The sequence below is a fragment of the Epinephelus lanceolatus genome, chromosome 4 (genome assembly GCF_041903045.1).
Source record: "Epinephelus lanceolatus isolate andai-2023 chromosome 4, ASM4190304v1, whole genome shotgun sequence".
Taxonomy (NCBI): domain Eukaryota; kingdom Metazoa; phylum Chordata; class Actinopteri; order Perciformes; family Serranidae; genus Epinephelus; species Epinephelus lanceolatus.
The window spans coordinates 10,897,012-10,922,734 of record NC_135737.1 but is presented as its reverse complement, the minus strand read 5'-3'; the positions used below and the strand labels follow the sequence as shown (position 1 = coordinate 10,922,734).

Here is a 25,723-nt window from a genome sequence, read left to right as displayed (position 1 = left end):
AACACTGACACTTTCTTGTTCCTTCGGTCTGTGGTACAGACACTGACGGCACTCTTTGGTGTCTCTATGAGATGCACCCTTTAACATCTGCATGTGACACACAGCTGTCTCCTGGGTGAAACTCATTACAACAAGTGTTTAAAGTTGTCAAATGGTCACAGTTAAGTTTAGGCTACAAAACTACTTGGTTAGGTTTAGAAAAAACATTTGGGTTAAAGTAAGTACGTAATGTGAATACGTGGCCGACGTCAGTATGTGACAGATGAATGTCAATTATACAATGTAAAACAGCACTGACTTTTGGTGCCACCCGTACACAAACAGTGGTGTCCTCGGTGAAGGTCTGACTTCATTTGACCCATCCACCACCCTACATGGACTTTTGCTTTTTTTTTTTTAATGTCAGCTGTTCTGAGCATCAAATATTGCTGTGGATTGATTTTCATAGAGTTCTTTAAAGTTTGGTGTGTCTCTTAAAGACATCAAAGGGTGCCTTCAGCATCAGTATCACACACAGAGGGGCTTGACAAAGTGTTGATATTTGATGATCTGGAAATGAGAACAGGCTGGGTGGACAGGAGGAAAACGGCAGATTTGTGGAAGTGGGAATGTGGCTGGAGGCAGAATGGGACATAGAAGGCACATTACCTCCTTCATGGCTCTGAGAATCAGCATTGGACATAAATTGATATGCTGTCATGAACTAAACTGTTGCACATGTAAAAAGTCCTCCTAATTAAATGCCTAAATTCATCGCTTGTCCAACACCTGAATATTTTCTGCCACTACTGACAGAATACCATCTTTTGACATTGTCTTTTGAACTGTTTCAAATCACTGTTTCAAAAACAAACCATCCGCTCTGACCTCCTCCCTCTGTGGACTTTGGTGCTCTATAATAATGTTACGCTTCTTCTTTCTTTGCTCCCAGTGGACGAGAGTCATAATTCCTACGGCTGCTAGAGGGCTTTGTCACTTAAATCTGAACAGATGACATTTTGGAGCATTTGCCGAAACGACAGATGCTCTCATTTTTCTTTGGAGGATTGTCTCAAATTTTGTTTGGATTCATCTGCGGGAGACCAAATTTAATCCCACCCACAATCCAATAGTTGTTGAGATATTTCACAAGACCAGAGTTGGACTGACAGACACACTGCCATATTCAGTGCTGCCAACCTGTTGTCAAAGAAAATCATTCAATATCTCCAAAAGTTTGTAACAACATTCATTTTCTAAATTATTCAAATGCCTTCCCTTCGCTTTTAAAGCACCAAAATCTGAATTTATCTTGTGCCCTTAATTATTTTTAAAGAGTGAGAATTACTTTTGAAAAAGGTTGACCTCTATCTAATCTAACAAATTTGTGATTTCTACCCCACAGAGTCTAACAGAGAGAAGGTGTGATGCTTCTCAAGGTGATAAATGTAGTTTCTGTACTCATTAGAAGCTGTGTTTGTCTGCCACATGCTTCAGTTAATCCCTACAAAGTGCAGAGTAGTTGAGAGCTGAGTCATCGAGGATAGAGTCAGTGTGCGTGCTCTCTCAAACACACACACACACACACACACACACATGCTCACACACACACCCACGCAGATACATACACTCACTTCACACACAGCTAAAGCCCTGAGAATCCTGTGGGTTTAACAGAAAGTGACTCAGAAGGATCACACAGGTTTTCTTCTCCTGATGCCCACTCACAGCTCAGACGTTCAAGCTTAAAAATGTAGTCCACAGCACTCCTCTTACTTTCCCACCGTTCAGACAGATGTATAATTTGTTTCGAGCCATGAATTGTCATTTCTCTGAAGACACAACTGCTGCTGTCAGAAAGGCCACCAGAGGGGGAGCAAACAAACCAGAGCACATTTATGAAAGACACCGACAGGTTGTTGTTGTTTGGACACATCTCTGGGTGCCTTTCCTCTACAGCCATGCATGGCTCTAGGGATGTAAATGTTGGTCTGTCTGTGTTTTCACAACTGATCCAAACTCAAATATCTCAATAGCTATGGATTGCCATAATTTTTTTTTAAATTCATGGTCCCTAGAGGATGAATCCCTCTGAGTTTGGTGATCATCTTACTTTTCCTTCAGCACTAGCAGGTGGTTCACATTTGTGGTTGTGATTGAAATGTCAACAACTATTGAATGGAGTTCTGTGAAATCTGGCACACACATTCATGTCCCCCACAGGATAAATTAGCTTAGGTCATCCCTTGACTCTAGCACCATCATCAGGTCAAAATGTCAATTTGTCCAATACTTTGGTTGATGACTCAATACCTACTGAACTACTGATGACATTCCCTTCAGCCTCAGCTGTTCTTTATGTTTACTGCCAATTTGCAAATGTTAGCATGCTAACATGCTAGACTAAGATGGCGAACATGGTTAACAGAACCGGTTCGATTTTCTGCGTTGTTTTTTTTTGCATCTGAAGCAGTGAAGAAAATATGGCATAGCCTGCAAAAAACATACATCTGCAACAAGAGGGAGAAACAGGGTGCACAGAATAATTTCACAACTTAGCTGACAAAGAAGAGGATGTAATAGAGGATGAGGACCACATGCAGACAGAGAGACAGCATGGAGACAGAAAGGGAGGACAGCTCAGCCCCTTCAGTTAGCCACGGTGAAGTGACAATAGTCACAAGAGGTACAGTACCTCTGTTGGAGAGATGCAAGGGAGGAAATGTGTCTTTACATTTTGTCTTGTTCTGCAAATTTATCGGATGATGGAAGAAACATGCGCATATGAAAAATATGGACTGGGTGTGCAGAGGCCTTTGGTCTTGCTACTTCCTTTTTTGCTTCTTCCTTCTCTCTTTTGCTCCCTCCTTCTATCCGTACCACTTTTTTAAATTTGTTTCTTTCTTACCTTTTCTTCATCACACAAGGTTTTCTGGAACTAAATGTTAATATGTCTTTTACTTAAGCAAAAAGAATATTTTTACACTGTGATTTTGCCATCATCACCATGTGGGATTTGTGGCAGGTTTTATGAAGAGGCGTTCTTAGAGAGGCCATCTTGGAAAACAAGTTTTGGCAATTCTTTTTGGTGCTTCAGAAAATTATCTTGCAGGAATTAAAGACCTAATATGAGTCACACTGGAGTGAACAGGTTGGCGTCAGCCCTTTAGAGCCATTACTGGCCTATCAAATTGATCTAGTCACATGTAAGAATTGAGAAATGATCTAAACTGGGTGATAACATTCAGAGTCACGAAGGGATGAACACTTAGAAACAGTAGGTTTTATTTCCTTCATTGGTGAAGTCAGGTTTTAAGTCCTGCTGTAGAACCTGAACAGCTCAGGAGGAAAACAACATGAGACATCAAGACAGTTACAGCTTATACTTGGATTGTTTTGGAACGTTGTGCGTCCACTATTTCTAAAACAGTTGTCCAAATAGTGTTGAGCCAACGTGCTAAATTATACAGAAAATGATACAAAATTACAATAGGACTCAAGCAATTAATTAATTTCTTTGATAATTCAATTGCTTGTGATAATTTGTCTTTAAAGAGTGCTAAATTATCAAAAGTTTAAAGATCATAATGGAAACCCACAATATAAACTTGAAGGAGCCTGCTCTATCTTGATACTGTATCTACAAAATCTTCCACTAAACATTGCAGTGAATCCAGTTTAATGTGCAGTTAGTTCATCTCTGGCTGCTGTGGTGTTCGTCTGGTGCTGATCATGCCTGTGGGAAGAAGATGGAGAGCCCTTCAGTTAATATCAATACTAAAACAAACAGTATCATGGTGACAGTTTACAGAGTTATTTTACGGTCAAACCTGGACAGGCAGACAGTCTTTCTACCTCACACATACAGACAACATTTATCCTCACATTCACCATAATGAGAAACAAGACTTTCTAATAGTCCTCAAGTCACAGGACATACATAATTAGAGACAACTTTAGAGTACCTTAACCAAAAACTTCCTGTCTACTCTCTTATTCCTCTTTCAGACTGCAGTTTATTCACTTCTGTCACTGTTTGTGCCAGATCAGTTCATGACATTTACAAGTTTTGTTTAAATCACCCAGACTGATACAGGTTTGTACCTTAAACTGTTGCAGGATCACATTTACCTCAGATGTGAGAATGACTTCAACTTTCAAAACATGTGTCACTGTCAAGGTTTTGCAGGCAGGTGAATATAAGTGCAGTAGCAACAACAAGGCAACAGAAACTTGAAGAAATTAAGTATTAATTTATTATTATTATTATTATTAATTTACTAAACTCAGGTTACAACAGAACAAGGAAAACAGAACTGGCTGGCTGGAAAATGTGAGGAATGAAACAAGAGCTGCAAACACTGAGATACAGAGACCACAAACTGACAAGGAACAAAGGGAAACACACAGGTATGTATAAACAGACAACGAATCACAAGAACAAGACACAGCTGGAGTAGACGGGCACTGGCAAAAGGAGGGAAACACAAAGATTGGCGATAGGTGACTCTGGGGTGGAGCAGACAATAAAAGACAGGTGAGCAGGGAAAACTCTGAGGGACTAATGAGACTGATACGGAATGTAAAAAAAGGCAGGAAACAGACAAAAGTAGGAAGTAAAACAAGACATGATACATGAGGAGTGTGACCTGCAAAACAGAACAGGAAACAAACTACAACAAAACCCTAACCTTTCCAAGAAGGTAGACTGTAAACGTTAAGTTCCTAAAGGCTTTATTCATTCTAAAAAAGTGTTAAATGCTTTAAAGACTTAACTGTAAACTGTATGCTCTTTGGCATTAAAGAAATACTTCACCCACAAAGTGACCATTTGTTTATCATTAAATCATATCATGTTACCTTGAATTTATGAAGACAACTTTTCTTGCATGCCTCTGTGGAAAATGGCGAACATATTGATTTGTTGCTGTTAAATAACAACAAAAGTTGCGCAGTATATTCAAAGTCTCATGTCTCAGTCATATGCTCAGTACTTCCCAAACACATTTTTTTTTTGTTGCAAAAACGTTACTATCTAAAACTGTACTGAAGCTTATCTATGCTCTCTTCAAAGCCAAACTCCATTACTAAAGGTTTTTTAGTAAAAATGTATGTATTTGGGAAGTACTGAGCATATGACTAGATTAATGAGACTTGGATTATACTGCATAATTTGTGTGAGAGTTTGAGAACAGATGTTCTGAGATAGTTTTGCTGTTGTTAAACCAATGGAACCAGTTGTTAAACCAAGGAACCAGTCAATAAATCAATATGTTTGCCATTTTCCGTGGAGGTACTATGTGAGAAAAACAAAGTTCTCTCCATAAATTCAAGGTAACAAAGCATGTCTAACTGATTTACAAATGGACATTTTGTGGGTGAAGTGTTCACTTACGCTGTCTTTTTTTTATGCAAAGGCTGCAGGGCATTCATACCAAAGTCCAACACTAACATCAAACATAAACACCTGCAGATTAATATTCTATGTATATGTAACACCTCTCCCTTCATGGGACAACTTTATTTAAATTAATCGTATAATTACTTTGAATATTAGTAGTAGCATTACTTACATTTCTATGACTTGTTAAAAACACTTTTTTTTAATTATTGTCAACTGATGGATTGTTATGAAAAAACCCTTTTTAATGATTAAAGCTATTTATAACTCCGGGTCTGATGACTTAAGGTGAGAAATTTGTGGTCTTTAATAAAGGACTTGCTCACTTTTTAATCACCCTGTCATGATAATAATAAGCTATCAATAAAGTGTCCTGGATTCATCAATGAGCCATTAAGACATTTACATAACCTGTCAAACCAAACTGTTTTCTCATTACTACAGCTACACAATATAAAACCTAAAACGATATGACTAAAGTTTGCCTTGTAGTTGTAGCAAAGTCACACATCATCCATCCATTGTAACGTAACATTCAACCAGTTCTGGCAATGTAGTGGAGCCCCGCAGACATCAGGTAGGTATGATTGGAACCAGCAATGTTAATGAACGGGACTCCACCATTTACTGTCTGCACCCTCGTCACCACATCTGTCCACTGGGAGGACACTATGGTAATTAAAGTGCAAATGTTTTCACCCCCTCAACACACTGACACACAGCTATACATCCCAACACCATCTTGTTCATTACCACATTCACCTCTTGTTCAATTTTCTAATGAAAGACTGAGTCATTGTATTATTGAAAGTCAGATTTTCTTTCTTTCAAGAAGACCACAAAAGAAACAATCTTATAGACAAAGGCAGCAAAATTACTGTTTGAAGCCTTCCCTGTAAATTCCCCTGCTTCATTATGTTTTCTTTTATTTAATGCTCTGTTATTTTGCACCTTACCTCTTTTGTTATTATCAAACACTTTCTGAGTTCCTTCATCCTGATTGTTTGTTTGCTTTGCGTTGAAGTGTGATATTTCAATAAGCTGCTTGTTTTGTTGCTTGTTCACTGATTGCATTTCCACTTACTTTGTTTTTGAAACTATTTCATCATGTTTTCCTCCCTCTATCTTTTTTTCATCACTGTGGAAATCAACTTCATGTCTTCACAGATTCACTTGATTACACAAGCAGAAAACATTTTGATCCGAGGAAGAGCAACATTCCATCAAAACACTGCCACTGAATACTTAGTGTATGAATGTTTCTTCACTGCAAGTTCTACTTTTCTTCTGTCTCACACGCACGCACACACACACACCCACACACACACACACACACACACACAGTACCTGCTGTAGGTACTTTGGTCCTTCCTGCGTTGTGGAGCTGAAACATCTGCAAGAAGAGTAACACAAACACAAAAGATATGATCTGTTACAACACTGCTTAGTAACCTGGTAAATTTTACTGGGTGGTCCGCAGGGCGACACACGAGCACACACGAGCACACACACACACACACACACACACACACACACACACACACACACTGAAGTCGTCCCCTGGCAGCAGAGACTCTTTCCATTACAGCATTAGCTGCGTGGTGCAGCTTGATGCTGCAGTGATAAGTGCAGATATGAATAAACTAAATGTTACTTCAGTGTCTCGGCAACAGAGAAGAAGTATTCTTTTGGTTTTGTTGAACAGTGAGCACTAATATCACATCAATACATGTGTTTGTTTTTCTTATTCTTTCTATAGAAAGAAAGAAAGAACTATCAGTATTCCTTGCAGTTTTTATCTAATTGCTGAAGCACTATCTTTGAAACTATGGGGGTTATTTAGCAAAACTTTTTTTTCAAAATGTTCCAACACTGCTCAAAAAAAGTGGAGCACAAGAAAACTAAAATATTCGCCTTGCTAAATCTCCCCTTTTTTGTGGCTGTAGCCACAGGACATCATCCACATCTCTCTCTGTCCAAAATTGGCTTCCACTGTTGTCCAGATGTTTACCTGTGGCCTATTGGCTCGAGCTCTGATTTGTAAGTGAACTCATTATCTTAAAGTGTTTTTACATGTGTCACAGTGAAGAGACAACTGACAAGAGACCAGTGTTCATGGTTTTGCTCGAGGTGTGTTATCAAGTTACATAATCGGGTGAAGCAGAGAGGGTGCATTCAGTATGGTCCACATGGTAAGTACATTGGCCACAAGTGTTTATGGTTTCCATGATAGTGCTTCAAGAATCACTGTTAAAACTGTATCATTATGTTTTGCACAGTTATTGTCTCACTTTATTATTAGCTAATAGTCTTAGTCTAATTATTTATTACTATTAGATAGAATGATTTCTAAAAACCTACTAAATAGAAACTTTGTGGAAAGTTTTACAGTGGCCCAAAAAAACAAGTCACTTTGAAAGTGGATCCAACAGCGCCACTATGTGGCCACTTCATTTTGTTGCTCATGGAGTAAATGAATCATATCTCTTATTTTTTCCTTGACTCCTAATTCAAAACAAATCTCTTGTTACAGGCCACACCAATTTCAACATATTTTTGGCCATTTCTGATTGCTGGCAAAACAAACATTTAATATTTGCCCTGCAAGTGTCATCTAAATCACGCTAAAGTCTGCTTCTGAACACTACTAATTATTATTATTTTTGTTTTTGGAAAAGGATCCAAATCAAATGCTGCCAGGTTCAATGAGGCTTGGGTATAAACCCACAACCTGCCCCTCCCACCACACACACACACACACACACACACACACACACACACATGGGTCAGTGGACAGGTGGGGGCTGCATGGTTAACTACAAGACAGAAATAACCTCCAGGGTTGGGCTCTGCCGCGTTCTGCGGCCCCTGGTGACACTGAATAGTTAACATACTGGGAAGTGACATGTTGGAGATACCTCAGAGGACGTGTGTGTGTGTGTGTGTGTGTGTGTGTGTGTGTGTGTGTGTGTGTCCTCATTTAGCTATATGTTTGTGAGGGACAGCACTTGGCAGCCAACTATCCTTGTTAGTTTTGGCCGTTCCTCACACTAAAAAATGCTGAAAACTGGGTTATGAGAAGTTATGAGAGTTGGAGACAGAAGAATGAAGAGAGAGTGTGACATATAAGGGATGTACCACAGTCTTATCATAGATTCTGTATATTTGGGTAACAACATCACAGCTCGCTCTGGGTCAGGCGCATATTCATCAAACAGCACGTCTCAGTCTGGTCTGCAGTCAGCAGAGACTGGGTGTGTTTTATTCTCTCATTTAGACACACCCATAAACAGCCAGATCCAGTGGACCACAACTGGACTGAGCTAAAGTTTTGCCCAAACACTGGTTACGGACTGTGATTCAGTAAAAAATGTAATCTATTACAGGACAGAATTTAGTAATACACAAGAGCCTGTACGGAGAAACTGGTCCCATTTCAGTTTGAGCCTGATTCCAGTGGACTCTAATTTCTATTCAAATTGTTGTTGAGCACCTGAGCAACACTGAAGTGGGGCAAGAGCAAAGCTTTAACACTGAATGACAGTCAGAAGAGACTGTTAGTTTAAAGCTGCACAAATACTGCACACAAGTGTTAGAAATCTGCCACTGCAACACGACACACGCCAAATAACCTCCCACTGGGAATGATTCAAGTGGTGGATGGTGGAGGCATATGTCTTTCTGTTGGGTTTATTTCTGTGTCACTTAGACCTATAAATTAAACAGAATCAAAGTTTGCACAGTCTGATTTTGCGGGGCTTGTAACTGACTTATTTAAAATGCGTGGGAGATTAAAAAAAGTGTGATTGATTGGTATATTGGTTTATTAATTCTGACTTATTGAGACAAAAGTGCACAGTGAAACTAATTTGCATATAATGGAAAACATAAACATGACATGATACAATAATCAGATGTTACCATCAGTTTATGGCTAAACTGCAATATTGCAATAATTATTCTACAGGCTCAAATTCCCATTCTTAAAATGTTCCCTTAAATGGCACTGTGTGGATTTACTCAGTTGCACTCAGTGTGAAATTGCTTTATTTTGAGCTGATTCAAAATACTGCAGTCAGACTCATACCTAGGCACAACAGGAGACAACACATCACACTGATTTTAAAATCACTTCTTTGGCACCCGGTCCATCTTAGAGTAGAATTAAAAAAGTTACTGGCCATTCCTTAGTCAACCCTTAAAACTTAAGGTGACTAAGTCTTTTCAGTTGTGGAATGACCTGCCAGAGGACTTTAGAAAAGCATTGTCTTCTTTTAATTCACTTTAAAAACTGACTATTTTAGACCTACTTTTTTAATTGACTTTTGTTTATGATCTTTTGTTGTGTTTTTGTAATATTTCATTGACTATCTGTCTATTGTCTTATCTCTGTCTCTAATTGTATGTAAAGCACTTTGTAACTTTCTTGAAAATTGCTTTATAAATAAAGGTATTATTATGATGATGATGATGATGATGGTTATAATAATCATTATTATTCCAAAAGTTTCATTATATGTGAAAAACTGTACACTGAATTCTTAAATCAGATATCTTTCTTTTAAAAATTGAGATGTGTCAGTTAACCCTGACAAAATGGTGGATTTGGCCTACTGTTGCCTACTTTAAGGATACACTCCAAAAAAGATTTGTGAGGTCAGTGGATAGTGCTTAGAATAAATAAATTCTTCAGCATAAAAAAATCTGTTTCATTAATGCATTTTAGTCAGTTGACAGCTTATTTTACATAGTTGGTCAAAAAATACATTTTTTTAGAAGGATGGATTAAAATAAATAAGGTAGAATATCTTGCATAAAATAGTTTGACTACTAAATATCAACACAACTTTTGTAGAAATATTAATTTGGTTCAGCTTAAGGTGTTTGAGTTCAAAGCTAATCATGTTGGTTGTACGAAACTAAATGACTAAAACTACAAATATGTTGAACCAGTGAATATTTTTTAGAGTAGGCTATAACAGGTAACTAAGAATAAAGTTAAAAATCTAATTTGACTTTAGCAGAGTTAGTTGATCTTCGAAACTCAAAATTTCTTTTAAACCCTTTAAAGATGTCATGTCATAAATGTATGAATCTGAGCACAGAGAGGAGGGTGAACAAACAAATTTATACAGCAATGTAAAAGTCAACATACAATCAAAGTGTACAGTCTAAAGCTGCAACATGAAGGTGTAATGTAGGCTACCTTACAGCGGACACTGAGGACACCAGCAGGGCTCTATCTGGGCGGAGGCGCTGAAACTGTGGAGACAGCAGTTTGAGAGATGACCAACAACTGAACAATAATGACCGATCCTGTCACAGTAACAAGCTGTGACTAACTACTTTGCATTTTCTCCTTATGCTAAGGCAGCAGGCTACAGGACGACTGTATCAGACTGAGACAGGAACTTGATTTTCAACTAACTTGATGCAACTTGATGCAACACGTGCGCCCCGGGCACCTATATGTCTCTCATCCCGAGCCATATGCTGTATGTCTAATAATAGTCTACTCGAGTTGGATGGGTGCAAGGTCAGCTGTAAGTTACACACCCACCCTATATGGTAGTAGGGCTTGGTGCGTTAATCCACAATAAGCAGTAAGTATGCAGTTGGACAAAGACGCAAAGTCGCAGAAACCAATGTTCTTATAAGGAAAAACAAATCAATAAATCTGTTTAGGACTTGAAATGGGTTTTGTCTTGTATCCTCATACCTCAATTCCCGTGAAATAGCCGCCCTGGTTTGGAGCTCTGCCTGGAAAGTTTGCAGCCTCACCCACAGACAGAGTCACAGCTTTGCGCACCAAAACGCCAGCAGCATCTCCGCGCAGGAAGTAATAAAAACAAACATCGCTCGTCCATGACTCCTTGTGACATACTTTTATCAAATCATATTTACTGTAAATGCTAACTAAAAGCCTTTCCAGTCTAGCAGTGATACACAGAGCTGTGTGCCGCCATGTCCGCCCTGCTGACCGGTCCCGGCCGGCACCGTTAACGCTCCTCCTCCGCGCTGCTGCACGCTGATGAAGGATTAAAGGAATGTATGGAGACAGAAAGGCCCAGCACGTCTATTGTACTGTGAAACAATCACAGCAGGCGGCCAGAGGGCAGTGCAGCTGCCCCGGTTATTGCCATAAGAATAATACTGGTTATATGCAGCATATTCAATTAAGTATCCCTGATGATGGCTCTTCTCTGCTTACATTTCACTGTCGGTCTTATATTTATCTGTTGGCCTCAGTTCTTGACTCATCATTAGATAAACTTCAGGTGAAGAAGCTCTTACTGACAGACAACTTGAAAGGTCACATCATCATTTTGATTTCCATTCAGTGGGTGAACCAGAGCTCTTTAATTGTTGCTGCTAGCTCAGAACTGCAGCTGAACTTAAGTGATGTTTCTCTGTACAGATATTATACTGAATACTACAGCGTCATAGGTGCAGATTTCAGGAGGGATGCCCCTCAAAAGTTATAATGTGCATTTGTCTCCCCCCAGTAAAAACATTGAAGTTGCGGAGGACTTTTATCTTGACAAAATTAAAGATCCTCATGTGTTCTCAGGCCAGAGATATAATCTCTCCAGCATGTTCTGGGTCTACCCTGGGTCTTCCTACCAGTTGGATGTGCTTGGAAAACCTCTGACGAGAGATGCCCAGATGCCTGAACCACCTCAACTGGCTGCTTTAAACAGGAAGGAGCAGGGGCTCTACTCTGAGCTCCCTCAGGATGTCTGAGCTTCTCCCCCTATCTTTAAGGCCAACCCCAGTAACCCTATGGAGGAAACTCATTTCGGCCACTTGTATCTGCAATCTTATTCTTTCAGTCACTACCCAAACCTCGTGATCATAGCTGAAGGTCGGAACGTAGATGGATGTGTAAATCGACAGCTTTGCCTTCTGGCTCAGCGCCCTCTTCAAAATGACATTCCAGTGCAACGCCTGCATCACTGCTCACACCACACCAAATCGCCTGTCCATCTCATGCTTCATTTTACCCTCACTTGTGAACAAGACCCCAAGATATTTGAACTCCTTCACTTTGGGCAGTAACTCTCTTCATAGCCAGAGGGGGCAAACCACTTTTTTTCCGACTAAAAACCATGGCCTCAGACTTGTAGGTACTGACTCTCATCCTGACCATTTTGATTCTTTGTTGTGAATCGCCCTAGTGTGTGCTGTAAGTCAGTATCTAATGAGGCAAACAGAACCACATCGTCTGCAAAGAGCAGAGATGTAATTCTGAGGTCCCCAAACTAGACACTTGGAATGGTTACCATGCACCATCCTTGGGTCAAAGTCAGTTCTTTTTTAAAGGATCTGTCATGATGGGATTTGGAAGTTTAAGGACCATGACCTCAGTATTCTTGTTGAATTTAGTAAACTACATTTCTCACATTGTGTTGACTGATTAGAAGCAGCACTTAGACAATCATGCAGGGAGATAAAATGTACTTTTGAAGTATGCGAATGTGTTGAATTTGTGATTAATCAAAAACAGTTTGGAGTTTGGAGTCATGGCCTCAGTATTTCTAAAACCCTGGCTTTGATCCTGCAGCTCTTTGACTTTAATAAGTCGTTCAATCTGAAACATAGCATGACTTAAACATAGAGATTTGACAGATGAATGTCTGCTGCCCGCCAGTGCACTGTCACATGTCAGGTGTGCAAATATTCTATTTCTTCCAAGAACCAAATGTTCAGAATTTGTCTATTTACAAAGGGAGGAGAGCATCCAGTGAATTGAACCATCTTTTTAACATCATACCACCATGTGAGGATGTCCAAGGCTCTGATCTAGCAGTTTATCAAGTTATGCAGAAGCATTTAGCTAACAAAGAAAAGTGGTATGAAGTCCATTGTGTCATTTAAAAAATTCATATTTCGCATGGCCTCGAACAGGCACTTTGAAAAATAACAGAATACGTGTGTATCAGGACGCACACAAAGAATGTTTAACAGCCTGGAACTGGGTTGATTCAAATACATTTATTGAGAGTAATTTCTTTATAAAGAGGAGGAAGATAAGGATGCGTATACAATAACTGCCCCTGAGCTTTCTTATAAGCATGTTGCTACAAGTAAACACATCTCTTTGGACAGTTGCCATAACAACCACCTCTTCATTAATTGGTAGTTTCAATCACTCCACACAGTGGAAATTAAATTAGTTCACCCTTAACTACTGCTGCTGATAACTTTCAATCTACTGTATACACTGCTGTCTCAAAATTAATTTATTTTAAAAACAATCCTGAAGACTGAGAGTAGAATTTAAAAAGCCTGCATCTTATTTACAGTACAAACACAGCACACCAGTTGGATGTTAATTATTGCAGCAAATAGAACAATCAATTTAGAAAAGACTTTACTCCCTGAGGTGAGCTGGGATTAAAAAAACTCCCACTGAGACTGTTGTTTAAAAAAGTTAATGCATTGTGATTAATCTTTAAAACTAGAGAGTGATCAATAAATAGATCCTGTAACATGGTGAATATGGGAGCCAGCTGAAAACATAATTGTGCCTCATCCTGAAATAGACATGCCCCCTTCTGCTACATGACGGAAACCATGATTAATTCTAGTTTGATTCTCCAAGTCTGTTGGAGATTTGAACTTCCTGTTCATGGTTTGTCAATGTTGACCATATGTCACAGTACATTCTGGTACGATGCGAGGTAACTCACATTGGATCTGGCTTATTGTCCACATGTGTAGTTTGAATCCCAGACCAGCCTTGATAGACTCAGCAAAGAGATTCAAAGTACTTCTTGCCTTAAAATAACAGAGGCACTCTTGCACAACCCTTGAAAGTGTTAAGACTGACAGAACTGGGCCATTTACTGGTGTCATGGCACATTACTCCGGTCAAATAGGAGTTTGGCACTAAAGCTGTGATAGTCCAGGTTCACTGGAGATCAAGTACCTTTGGACCTTAGCAAACAGGGAAACTCTGCTCTGCTGAGGGGTCGTCTGTGGCTGATTTTTCAGCTCAAGAGTTTCCGTGTTCACTGTGATAGCTGGCTTGTGCAAAATGCCTGAAAGTTTAAATTCTAAAATAACAGTGAAACTACAGCACTGTAATATGTGTCCATACTGAGATGGTATTTCTAATATTGGCTGGTGAAACTAACAAAAGTCTTTGAGGTTTGAGTGCTGGGTAAGAGGAGTGCTGTAGGCAGAGTCCCAGTCCCTCTCAAACACAGCCTTCAGCTGTGATTGGACAGTTTGCTCCGATGACTGTGATGCAGTCTGGTTGATAACCAATGCTGAGCCGGCTGTGCTTACGAAGTAGTCACCTGACCAGTTGGATGTACCTGAGGTGAGAAAAACACAGACTATATTTTAGCCCATTTTTCACTTTTTCTTGGAGATGCTGCTGATTAGACAGGTGACACATCTTAAGGTGTACAATCAGATGTGGTTATTATATATTATATTATTATATAACCATGCAGTGTGTACACAGCTTTACCTATGTAGGCTATCTTGTCAGTCACCATGTATTTGTTGTGGTTGACTCTGGCAAAGGGAATGTCCTTCTGTTTGGGGCTGGCAGGCACCACAAACAGCCTCTGCATAAAGAAAACAAGAGGTCATCAGGTTATTGTTTTTACTATGCAATATGCATCATTTTAATATGTACAACCTCCTTTCTCAATGGCACATGACCATGACCAGGTCTTTGTTTTTTTTATTATAAATAGATACAGAAGCTGTACGTACCACCTGAATGTCCAGTTTGCTCTTGGGGTCATAAACTGAGGCCAGAGATTTCAGGAAGGGAAACATAACTGGCTGGGTGCTAGCCCAGCAGCTGATCAGCAGGCGCACTTTGACCCGCTTCTCGTACCCGACTCGCCTCAGCTGGGTGTCGATGTCTGCCCAGTACCTGCAGAGGGCGCCATGCAAAAAGCATTAATACATGAGACGTCAAATTTAAAGGGAAATTTTGGTTTATTTCAACCCGTCTCCTATCGTCCTAAATTTGTTTCAAGTCACTAGTGACATAGAAATAATAGTTAGCATGTTAGCCGTTAGCCTAGATACAGCCGTAGCGTCAGACCTGTTAAAACGTAAGTGAACGGGCATCCTTTCAAGTGCAAAGTTAGTCCACTAAACAAGCTTTTTCTCCACAAAGACCGCCTCGTATCGTTAGGATAAATGTCAGAGAACATATAGAAAACGACATGTAAACGTGTTGTCTTACCTTACCAGTGTGCTGCCATGTTTGTTTACCATTTAGCTAAGGCTGCAACCGGTCCCATTCCTTGCAACAGAGGCATTCCTCTTCTGTGGGCACTGGGGCACAGCATTCACAGGTAACGTTACACCACCAATCTCCAGAGCTACGCAGCCTTGCAGCAGCCATTCCTCCTCTCTTGTCCTCTACCTGTTGTGCCTCTCTCTCTCTCCTCCTCCGTTCTTCAGTTTCACAAAGCTCTTCGTCAGTGTATTCTGGCTCAAATAAATAAGGGCGGCCATCGACTCTCGATGTGGAAAGCCTATATACTAACATTCCACATTTAGGTGGTCTTCAGAGTTGCTGTCTTACCTTACGGTGTGTTTACCATTTACCTCTGCTTCCCAAAGCGCGGCCGAAATATCGCGAGAACAGGCAGCGATCTCATACCGTGCCTGAAATCTCACGAGAACAAGCAGCAACAGCTGGAAGGCAGAACCGGACAGTAGCCTGAAAAGTTCATTCATTTATTTTATGAAAGATTTATAGAATAATGGCTGACTTTTTGCCAGACTTCGACTTTGTGGAGGAGGAATTTGATTTTGCAGAGTTTGATGGCCGCCCTTATTTTTTTTGAGCCAGAATACACTGACGAAGAGCTTTGTGAAACTGAAGAACGGAGGAGAGAGAGAGAGGCGCAACAGGTAGAGGACGAGAGAGGAGGAATGGCTGCTGCAAGGCTGCGTAGCTCTGGAGATTGGTGGTGTAACGTTACCTGTGAATGCTGTGCCCCAGTGCCCACAGAAGAGGAATGCCTCTGTTGCAAGGAATGGGACCAGTTGCAGCCTTAGCTAAATGGTAAACAAACATGGCAGCACACCGGTAAGGTAAGACAACACGTTTACATGTCGTTTTCTATATGTTCTCTGACATTTATCCTAACGATATGAGGCGGTCTTTGTGGAGAAAAAGCTTGTTTAGTGGACTAACTTTGCACTGAAAGGATGCCCGTTCACTTACGTTTTAACAGGTCTGATGCTACAGCTGTATCTAGGCTAATGGCTAACATGCTAACTATTATTTCTATGTCACTAGTCACTTGAAACAAATTTAGGACGATAGGAGACGGGTTGAAATAAACTGAAATTTCCCTTTAAGAGGAAACAGTGGAACGTTTTCTGCTTTAACTTATCATTATGAAATAAATGTTGATTGCACAATGTAATGGCTATGAAAAAGAGACGCCATTGGAGTTTAGACTGGTTCCCTATAAGCTTCACTTTCAATATGTAACTCTGTCTGCCACTGGGTACAATCTTCCAGGAAAATAAAGGCTTGATTTACGGCTCAAAGGAAATGCTTCAAACAATGTGCAACCAAAAATCGAAGAGGATAGCGCTTTTAGTAGTTCAGTAGTAGTTAGCGGTGTCTATAGCTGCAACTGGCTTAAAAATTCCACATGTTAGATACAGTTTTGATAAATTGTAGCGTAATAACATTTTAAATCATGACTTTTTGTTCCAGATTTCTGCATGTGTTTACACTCATTCATACATGAATCATAAAAGCTGAATGGTGGCAGGACGCTAAATGCCAATGTTAGCATCATCCAGATACCACAGACATCTGTACAAGATTTCACAGCAAAATGTAACTCTGACTCTTCTAAAAACTATCCTCACCGTGGTTCTGATTCACAAGACAGCTGTACCTTTTAGGATGTGAGAATTCCATGGTGGGTAGGTAGTTCATGACAGCGATGTAGATGAAGCTCTGGGCATCCTCCATCACACTGAGGATGGATTGAAGGTCTGGAGTCCTGCCGGCTGCACAGAAAGACGGAGGGGAACTCTGAGAGAGAGCGAGGAGAGAGAAGACATCTCGTAAATTACTTGTTCATTTTAGCAACATTTGAAACAGTATGGGAGCCGAACCAAATGATAAACCACGAAGGACCAGTGGTCATTATAAGTACATTTAGGGTAGAAGAACAGCACTGGGCTGTGGGGTATTTTTGGTTTCAAACTTGGGTACAGAAAGACTTTTGTTCATAGACATTGTTATTAAAGGAAATGGTCTGTAATACATTTCAGGGGTTACTGTCAACTCACCACTCAAATAAGTGAGTCAAAAGAGTTGAGTTTCAGTTTTAAAGGTCCAGTGTGTAGGATTTTGAGGGATGTATTGGCAGAAATGGAATAAAACATAATAAATGTGTTTTCTTCAGTGTACAATCACCTAAAAATAAGAATTGTGTTTCTGTTATCTTAGAATGAGCTGTTTATATCTACACAGGGAGCAAGTCCTCGCCTATAGAGATTGCCATGTTGCACTGCCATGTTTCTACAGTAGCCCAGAACAGACAAACCAAACATTGGCTCTAGATCGGCCCATTCATGTTTTTGTGTCAGCCACTGTAGTTAGAAGCAGCATCAGGAAAAACAGATTTTTTTTTTTTAAGTGAAACTTCTTTATTCTGTGTATTTACCAGTATAAAGCAACTGGTCTGCTTATTTTGGAGAGGAGGAATCCTTTGTGGACAATTCAGCTCCCATTAAAAACCTCCTAAACAACTGGATCTCAAGTTATCAGAGAAAAAAAGGTGAGCACACACAGGGGCTAGGCTTATGGCCCATTTGAAAATGCCAAACAGTGTCAAAGAAACACTGATTCGTAACTTGAAACTTTATTCAGTATTTTCACTGGGTTAAATCATCAAGTCCGTTTGTTCTGGAGGGGGAATGATCTGCAGATAATCTGACTCACAGTAAAAACCTCCTGAACATCTGGATTAGAAAAAAGGGGAGCACACCTAGCAGGCACTGGGCGAGTGGCCTGTCTGTAGCGTGCCAAACAGTGTCAAAGAAACAACTTTTTCTTTTGATTTGGAGAGAAGGAGACCTCTGCGGATAATTTGGCTCCCAGTAAAAACCTGCTGAACAATGAACACTCAAGGACTTACAATTGGGAGAAGTTTCAGCTGGTTGTAATCTGCAGTCCTCACCACTAGATGCCTCTAAATCTCTCCAATCTTACACACTGTTCCTTTAAGAAGCAGCATTACAAACAGACAAGGTTTTTCCAATTAACATACTGAAAAAACAAAAACAAACAAACTCTCCCTGTATATATATCTCACCGACAGGTAGACGTTGGACGGCGTGTTGTTGAGTGGAAGCTGGAGGGGTGTGTCCTTGTTGTAGAGGGTGGAAAAGCTGGTGGGCCAAGGTGATGGGATTGACTGACTCTCCCCCAGGAACCAATAGGCTTCAAAGATCTTACCCAAGTCTGCAGCCAAGCAGCTGCAGTTGTAGACCACTGCACCCAGCTCCTTCACCTACAGTCAAACAGCAGAATATCAACTTACATCAACTCAATCACACATTTTACAGGTTCTAGATTTTAAAACTGTGGCAATAAATGGAAAAACAAAACAAAAACAAAAACAAAAAACAGCAGAAGCAACGTGGAAAAAAACTATTTTGTACATTTTGCTCTCACTAGGATACTGCATGACTCCGAAAGAGTTCAATTCCCTTTTCCATCGTTTGAACAGGCAACAACTCTTTAACTTCTTTTTAAGATTGTAATTTAATGCCTCTAATGACTACTGATCACATCAGTGTGCAAATTATTTTTCTTTGCTCAAACCAGTCAGAATGTAAGAGGTGACAGATGTCTAAAACTACAGAATTAGTGTATTACATCAGGACAATATTTTCCATACGTTTCTACACTAATCTTGGAATAAATGGTAATTACTGAGATCTTAAATTCTACAGGAAAGAAATGTCTCTATGTTGGTCTCAGACAAACACAAACCTGTGGGATGTTGGTGCAATCTCCTAAGAACAGGATCTTTATAGCACTGACAACTCAGCAAAATGAATACTAAATATCTGATTAGCAAAGCTAAAATTAAGATGTGGCTTGAAACCATCACAGTTTTAAAGCAAATCTAAACTATTCTTTCACCATGGCATGTGACCAAGGGTTGAGCCAACACAAGAACTTCCTCTTAAAAGCAGAAGAAACAAATTCCTTCATCCAATTTCACAGATATTGCCCAGGGTCCTTCATCAGACTGGAATACTCACTTCCTCCCATGATTACAGTGCAAAACACTGATACTGTCCACAAAGTAATGAAAATATTCTGGTAAATCATATAAGAAATTCTACTTGACACATACACGATAAGGAAATACTGACTGATATTTGTGAGTGAATGTTATGTGTGTGTGTCTGTGTGTACCTGTGTGAGGGACCTCCAGTCCATGTTGGCACTACCAATGTAAATGTGTTTCTTGTCCACAACCCAGAACTTTGTGTGGAGGACGCCTGAGGTGAGCTCTCTCATGTTAACTGTCCTGATATTAGCTCCTGAAACACACACACACACACACACACACACACACACCAAGTACTAATTATTACATGAAAGCTACAAAAAAACAAAAAACAAAAAATGAACAAAAAAACAGAAGAAAGGAAGGAGTCATGCCCCTCTTCCCCCCATGTTTTCTGTCTGAGAGTTCACACATAGGTTTGACACTCGGGGGTACAAAGTAGAAGACAGTCAGTGTCACCTGAGTCATTGAGCCGTCTGAGGTCTTCTCGTGGTTGACTCTCCTGTGGTGTGTTCACTGCGATACGAACAGACACCTTCCCCGAAAGTTCAGCTAGTGTGTTCAGAATGGTCTCACCCTGTGCACACAGCAAGAAAATTATTTTAAAGCTGTAAATATTCATGCTGCTATAATCACAAAGAAAACCATTTTCTTGTTTTATCTAGTTCAAATTTTAAGAAGCCTGTCAACGTCTCCATGTGTACTTAATCCATTCCATTATTGTTTTTTTGATCAATAAAAGTCATCTTGTGCCATTTGGCCATTCATAGCTCCAGCTGACCTGATAGGCTGTCGGCTCATGAGTGCCAGTGTCTTCGTTAGTGAGCGTCCAATAAAAGGAGGCGATGTCGACACTGCTGCGAGCCTCGCCCATCAGATTGCGCCAGGCCTGGAAGATGGAGGGGTGAACGGTGCTGGAATTAAACTCCAGTCCTTCTGGGATGCTCTCCACCAGAACAATTCTGACAGCAGGAAAGAGAGAAAATGGCTTGATGATCATTATTAATATCTGTACTCATGGTTTTGTCTATAGATTAGAGCTTGACATATATATATCGATCAGGTGGATGTTAGGTTATTGCAAATATATGACATATAAATAGATAAAATGTCCCACTCAGTACACACCTTCCTCACAATTTAAAAAACAAACCAACAAACAAAATGCTAAAAACACACCATCACATCATCAGTTTTTGCACGTTTTGAGTTTGCTCTCCAATTATCAATATCGAATAGTGCTTACATTGTACTACAGTTATTAAAACAGATGATATGATAGACAGTTTTGAAAGCTGAATAAATGATTGTGTCCCAGTGTGTGCAGGTGTTTGCTTACTTGCAGGGGTCTGAGCAGGACTCGGCCTGGGGCAGATGGAGGCTGCTGCTTGGGGCAGGATGGGAGGAGGAAACTCTTTGTGTCAGGAGGTTATAGAGAGTCATGGTGGCCAGCAGCACAGTGGCGACAGTGGCCAGAGCTATCACACATCCGGAATACTGAAGGGGAGGGCAACGAGCAGTGACTGTTGATCATCATTTAGTAAATCATATTCATCTTATCTTTTTTTTTATCTTATCTTACCTTTTCAGTCTATTTATTGGTGTTTTTAGTAAAGTGCTAAGTATATACACTTGACTTGATTTGAATCTGTGTGTTTCTGTAACGTACCACCTGTGCTTTCCTGTGGGATTCTTGTCTCCTCCTCTCCACATCCACCAGCTACAGAAGAATACATTAACACAATGAGCGTTAGAATGTTTTGAGGATTTTAATTACAACCTTAACAAATTTGCAGAATATTAATTGCTATTTGCAACATGGGATCATTTTCTTCTTGGGAACACCATGTCTGAGACCAATGCATGAGAGGAAGCACTGTAGGACTCGCAGTAATTTGTCATTGGGATTATTGGTGCTTTTCACACTTCAAGGTCTAGTGTGTAGGTTTTAGGGGGATATACTGTATGTGACAGTATGTTTTCTTAAGTGTATAACAATTAAATCAGTGTTTTTACCAGTTTTAATCACCTGGTCCATTTGTTTTGGAGAAGAAGAGACCTCTGTGGATAATTCTGCTCCCAGTAAACACTTCTAGAACAACTGGAGGAATTCTAACACGGAGGAAGCTGGTTGTGATCTGCAATCCTCACTGCTAGATGCCACTAAATCCCCTTAAATTTTATACATTGCTTCCTTAATTCAAATCTCGACTACTACTATATAAACTACCATTAAAGGGGATAACCATTTTTCATCTGTGTTTTTGTGATTTGGTTGATCTGAACCTTTAATGGAGGAGGAGGAAGTTCTGGTCCATGACTCCTCATAAGGGTTAAACAGTCTTATTTCCATTATAGATCGTTTTTGGTGAGTACAACCATCTACTGTCATAAATCTGTGAAACTGATTTTATAATTGGTTACTATTACTAACTCTGTTAATGCCAATGGGATTTTTGTCCCCAAAATAAGAGTATAAAATGAATATTTGAAATGGAAATGTAATTTAGATCTGACAGGGTGACATGGGATGAACCTTAAGCTCACGTCAGACAATAAGAACAAACTCTACTGTTCTTATCTGAGTTACATTTATTTAATTTAAAAGAAAGAGATTCATTTAACTTTTAGAGCAGAGACTGGCAAATGTTACAAGAGTCAAAAATAATTTATTTAATTTTTTTGTTGTTGACAGAAACAGTTGTTCAAGGTAATCAATTTGATTTCTAAAATGTGAATAAGTTAATCATCACATTAGAGAAACTTTGCCAAGGCAATGTTTGGTATTTTTTACTTGAGAACTAATTTTGACAAATAATCAAAAGTAGAAACTATTCAAAATCTGTGTCAGCACAGATTAATATTCTGTTCATCAGCTCATTGATTTACTTAACAAAAGCATCTGAAAGCACCTTACCTGATTGTAAGTGATGTCCGTCTTCATTTTCAAAGACAAAATGACCTCTGATAGATAGATATCAGTAGTGTCAACTCAGGTCAGATGATGCTCCGCAGCTCTGAAACCAAACAGAGGAACAAAATATTGAATGTTACATCATGTCTTCATGTTTCTGAAACATTTGATGAAAAACCCGACACTGAAGCTGCATGAGGAAACTTTTAAATGTGGGCAGCTTGCAATGGCAGCAGAAGGTAAAAACTTTGAATTTACTGAACAGAAATCTTGTGGCATGACATCAGAAAACTTCACTTAACAACACAATGTTTACTAACCAGTGTACGGTGTTTGGGAAATACAGAAAGTAAACCTAGGTAAAGGGGGAATTAACAGAGTTTCTGTTTGAGTAGTGGATACTCAAAGTTAAATCCTACACATTCTTTTTAAGTATCTACATAGCGATGAATCACAACAATCATCATTGTCTCTCCTCTACACACACCTCTGCCTAACCTTTACAGACGTGACAAAGAGAAGGTTCTAGATGTTATCAACACCACAGACAGAGAATAACCTGCACAGCTCACCTACAGCACAAAGACACACACGGCTCCAGCTGCTGACATGCTAGGGCTGCTGAGCTCACAATGACCAAAAACACCCTACATAAAAAAAGTTTAGTCTGAGGTCCCGTGATTTATGAGGTCTGACTGCTTAAAGGAGAGAGGAAGTATGGAAGCCTGAATGCTGACAGTAGCAGTATGACTCCATCAAGCTTCAGTATCTCCGAATTGGTGTCTCCTAACAGGAACATGTGACTCATTATAGCTGCTGCTATGGCAACATACAATATACTGGACTGAAAAATTGTGGTTTGGGATCACGCAGAAGAGTTAGGAAGAAACAAGCTCCTCAGAATGTAAAAAAAATGTGTTTTGAAGCAACTGGCTTTCCTCAAAACTGATTTCAAAGAAGATTAAACACTTCCTTCTAGAGCCACATTAAAAAAAGTACGCTTTAGTTTGTGCTTTAGTTTGTGCTTTAGTTTGTGCTTTAGTTTGGTGCTTGTGTGCTTGCTATTTTTAGAGCTTATGGACAAATCCGACACTTAGTAAGAAGGGAGAAACAAGAAAGAAAAACAGTAAAGGTTTTAGCTGTTGGGTTATACTAAAACTGAGTCTATAATATGGAATAGATACATTTTGAAGTCTATCATATTTTCTATCTACAATTGAGGATACAGGCCTAGCAATGCTGTTGGATCGAGATTCTGATATAGAAGGTATTTTCCAGGTCCTAACCCCAGAAGCTTTACCACAGATTTGCTAGTCACTTGCACTTCACTTGTGAAACAATGTAAAAGTACAGCATTTTATTTTTCTTGCACTGAGCTTTATATAGCAGATGGTCTTTAAAATCTCTACATTATAGTACTCAAAGGAAACGTAAAAATCGAAGTGTCTTTGGCAAAGTGTGCCAGATCTTCAAGGTCTGACTGGTGCATGAAATTACTCCTGGTAGCAGAGGACAAAGAAGGCTTGTTTATCTCGGGCAACAAATCACATTAGAGAAAACAACTTGGCGAGGAACAAGTGACACAGGAATTTTGGCTCACGTTGAGAAGTAAGAGGGAGTCAGAGAGGGTTACTAAATTCTTAAATCCTCCAAACTAACAAGTTACAAGTACAACTCCTGTTTTGAGAGCTTCGGGGCAGATAAACAGGGCTAGCTAGCTAGCTAGCAGAAGGCGTACTAAATGTGGGTCACTCTGAAGCGCAACAAGATTCAAAGGTCTTCAAATTATTAAGGACAATTCATGAAAACCCACTTAACTAACACCGTCACCAGGTTTTGGTTTAGTTACGCGGACGAAGAGTCGCTGACTGTGCAGAACAACAAAAACAAGTCACTTTCAGCTTTGAGGAACTGTCAACCCACCTGCTATTATTCATCCAGGTGAATTAAAATCCCGCATACAACAGCGTCGACATCTGTTCTTTACAAACAATCACATTTAAGGTTGTTGTTTCATTGTTAAACACACGAAGAACAAAGGAAAAGCTCATTTAACGCCCTGTCAAAGCGTCGGTTTGGAAACAGACGAGATAGCGAGAGGGGAGACGGTCATGTGATCAGAGCCGGACAGCCAATTAAAGAGGAGATATCATGTGACGTAGCACAGGCATTTTACAGTAGTGCAGTTTTCAATTTTGACCACAAGAGAGCGCTGTTCATCCATGGGAGAGATATAAAGCAGGGGCCACAGATATACATAATTATAACAGGGACACATTTTAATTAATAATGTCCATGATGACAGGCACCACAAAAATAGCAAAGCAATTAAAAAACAGTTGCGTGTTTGATAAATTTCACATGAACTGATTATACATTATTCTGGAATTCTATTGTCTTGTTCTTGTTCTTGTTCTTGTCCTTCTTCTTCTCATCATCATTATTATCATTTTTTAATTCTGTTTATTTTTTATTCTTTGATTTTTTCTCTGTATATATGTACCCCTTGGTATGGCCAGTTTTGTGTACATAATGTTAATGTACCTTAATTCCTTCAATTAAAACATTCAAAATGAATAAATAAGTAAATAAAATAAAGGAGGTCAGTGGAAAATAAGGTCAATGATGTCAGTTTGACCCAGGGGGCATTATACTGGGAGGGCAGGGTCTTACCTGACCTCTGGCCTGACTTCCAGGATGAAGATCACCTGCACATCTTCAAAGGAGGACAGGTTAGAAGAGCAAAAGCCCAAAGCTAAACTTTCCAGTCTAACCACCCGTAGCAGCGGCATCATGACATACTGACGTTCACAAGCTGTGCCTGCAAAACCTTAGATGCATCATTAGCAGCTGGTTTTGACGAAAATGGTTGTTTTAATATTTAATAATATTCAGTAATAATATTTGTATTTCTTGTATGTTTCATATTGTTTGCATGCTTTAGACATAATGGATGTTGTTCATTGTGTGTGTGTGTGTACACACCTTGGCTGTCCTGTGCCACAGGAGCACTGTAGTGTTTGTGAACCATGTAGACAACTGACTGTCTGATTGACTCAGTCATCTCCTGCTCACATCAGAACAGATACAAACCAAAGAGAGAAACCATGT

The 25,723-nt window shown here is 39.6% G+C and overlaps 2 protein-coding genes across 3 annotated transcripts; both read right to left on the bottom strand.

Moving 5' to 3' along the window:
• Nucleotides 1-3,240: 3,240 nt before the first annotated feature.
• On the bottom strand, nt 3,241-12,178 carry LOC144462814 (uncharacterized). The gene is made up of 5 exons (XM_078167483.1): nt 12,101-12,178; nt 11,100-11,408; nt 10,592-10,642; nt 6,728-6,773; nt 3,241-3,715 (listed from the first exon to the last, which is right to left on the bottom strand). The coding sequence occupies exons 1-5, from the start codon at nt 12,176-12,178 to the stop codon at nt 3,669-3,671; spliced, it is 531 nt and encodes a 176-aa protein (XP_078023609.1). The 3' UTR covers nt 3,241-3,668.
• A 1,178-nt stretch (nt 12,179-13,356) lies between these two features.
• pld3 (phospholipase D family member 3) lies at nt 13,357-24,677 on the bottom strand. 2 transcript variants are annotated; one of them, XM_033630364.2, is made up of 12 exons: nt 24,536-24,677; nt 22,616-22,715; nt 21,368-21,418; nt 21,038-21,195; nt 20,480-20,660; nt 20,158-20,275; nt 19,824-19,951; nt 18,709-18,906; nt 17,281-17,420; nt 15,113-15,278; nt 14,862-14,961; nt 13,357-14,703 (listed from the first exon to the last, which is right to left on the bottom strand). In XM_033630364.2, the coding sequence occupies exons 2-12, from the start codon at nt 22,640-22,642 to the stop codon at nt 14,516-14,518; spliced, it is 1,455 nt and encodes a 484-aa protein (XP_033486255.2). In that variant the 5' UTR covers nt 22,643-22,715; nt 24,536-24,677; the 3' UTR covers nt 13,357-14,515. The 2 variants fall into 2 exon arrangements, with proteins under 2 accessions (XP_033486255.2, XP_078023024.1); XM_078166898.1 differs by lacking the exon at nt 24,536-24,677 and adding an exon at nt 23,185-23,303.
• Nucleotides 24,678-25,723: the final 1,046 nt, after the last annotated feature.

What these genes read in the sequence shown, in the direction of transcription:
- LOC144462814 (XM_078167483.1), bottom strand. Translation starts at nt 12,178, where the DNA reads ATGAGTTTCCTCCATAGGGTTACTGGGGTTGGCCTTAAAGATAGGGGG. An exon ending in GCTATTTCACGGGAATTGAG is followed by an intron (nt 10,643 to 11,099) that starts GTATGAGGATAC and finishes CTGTCTCCACAG; the next exon opens with TTTCAGCGCCTCCGCCCAGA. An exon ending in GACCAAAGTACCTACAGCAG is followed by an intron (nt 3,716 to 6,727) that starts GTACTGTGTGTG and finishes TTCTTCCCACAG; the next exon opens with GCATGATCAGCACCAGACGA.
- pld3 (XM_033630364.2), bottom strand. Translation starts at nt 22,642, where the DNA reads ATGAAGACGGACATCACTTACAATCAG. An exon ending in CCCACAGGAAAGCACAGGTG is followed by an intron (nt 21,196 to 21,367) that starts GTACGTTACAGA and finishes CCTCCCCTTCAG; the next exon opens with TATTCCGGATGTGTGATAGC. An exon ending in CAGACGGCTCAATGACTCAG is followed by an intron (nt 19,952 to 20,157) that starts GTGACACTGACT and finishes TGTGTGTTTCAG; the next exon opens with GAGCTAATATCAGGACAGTT.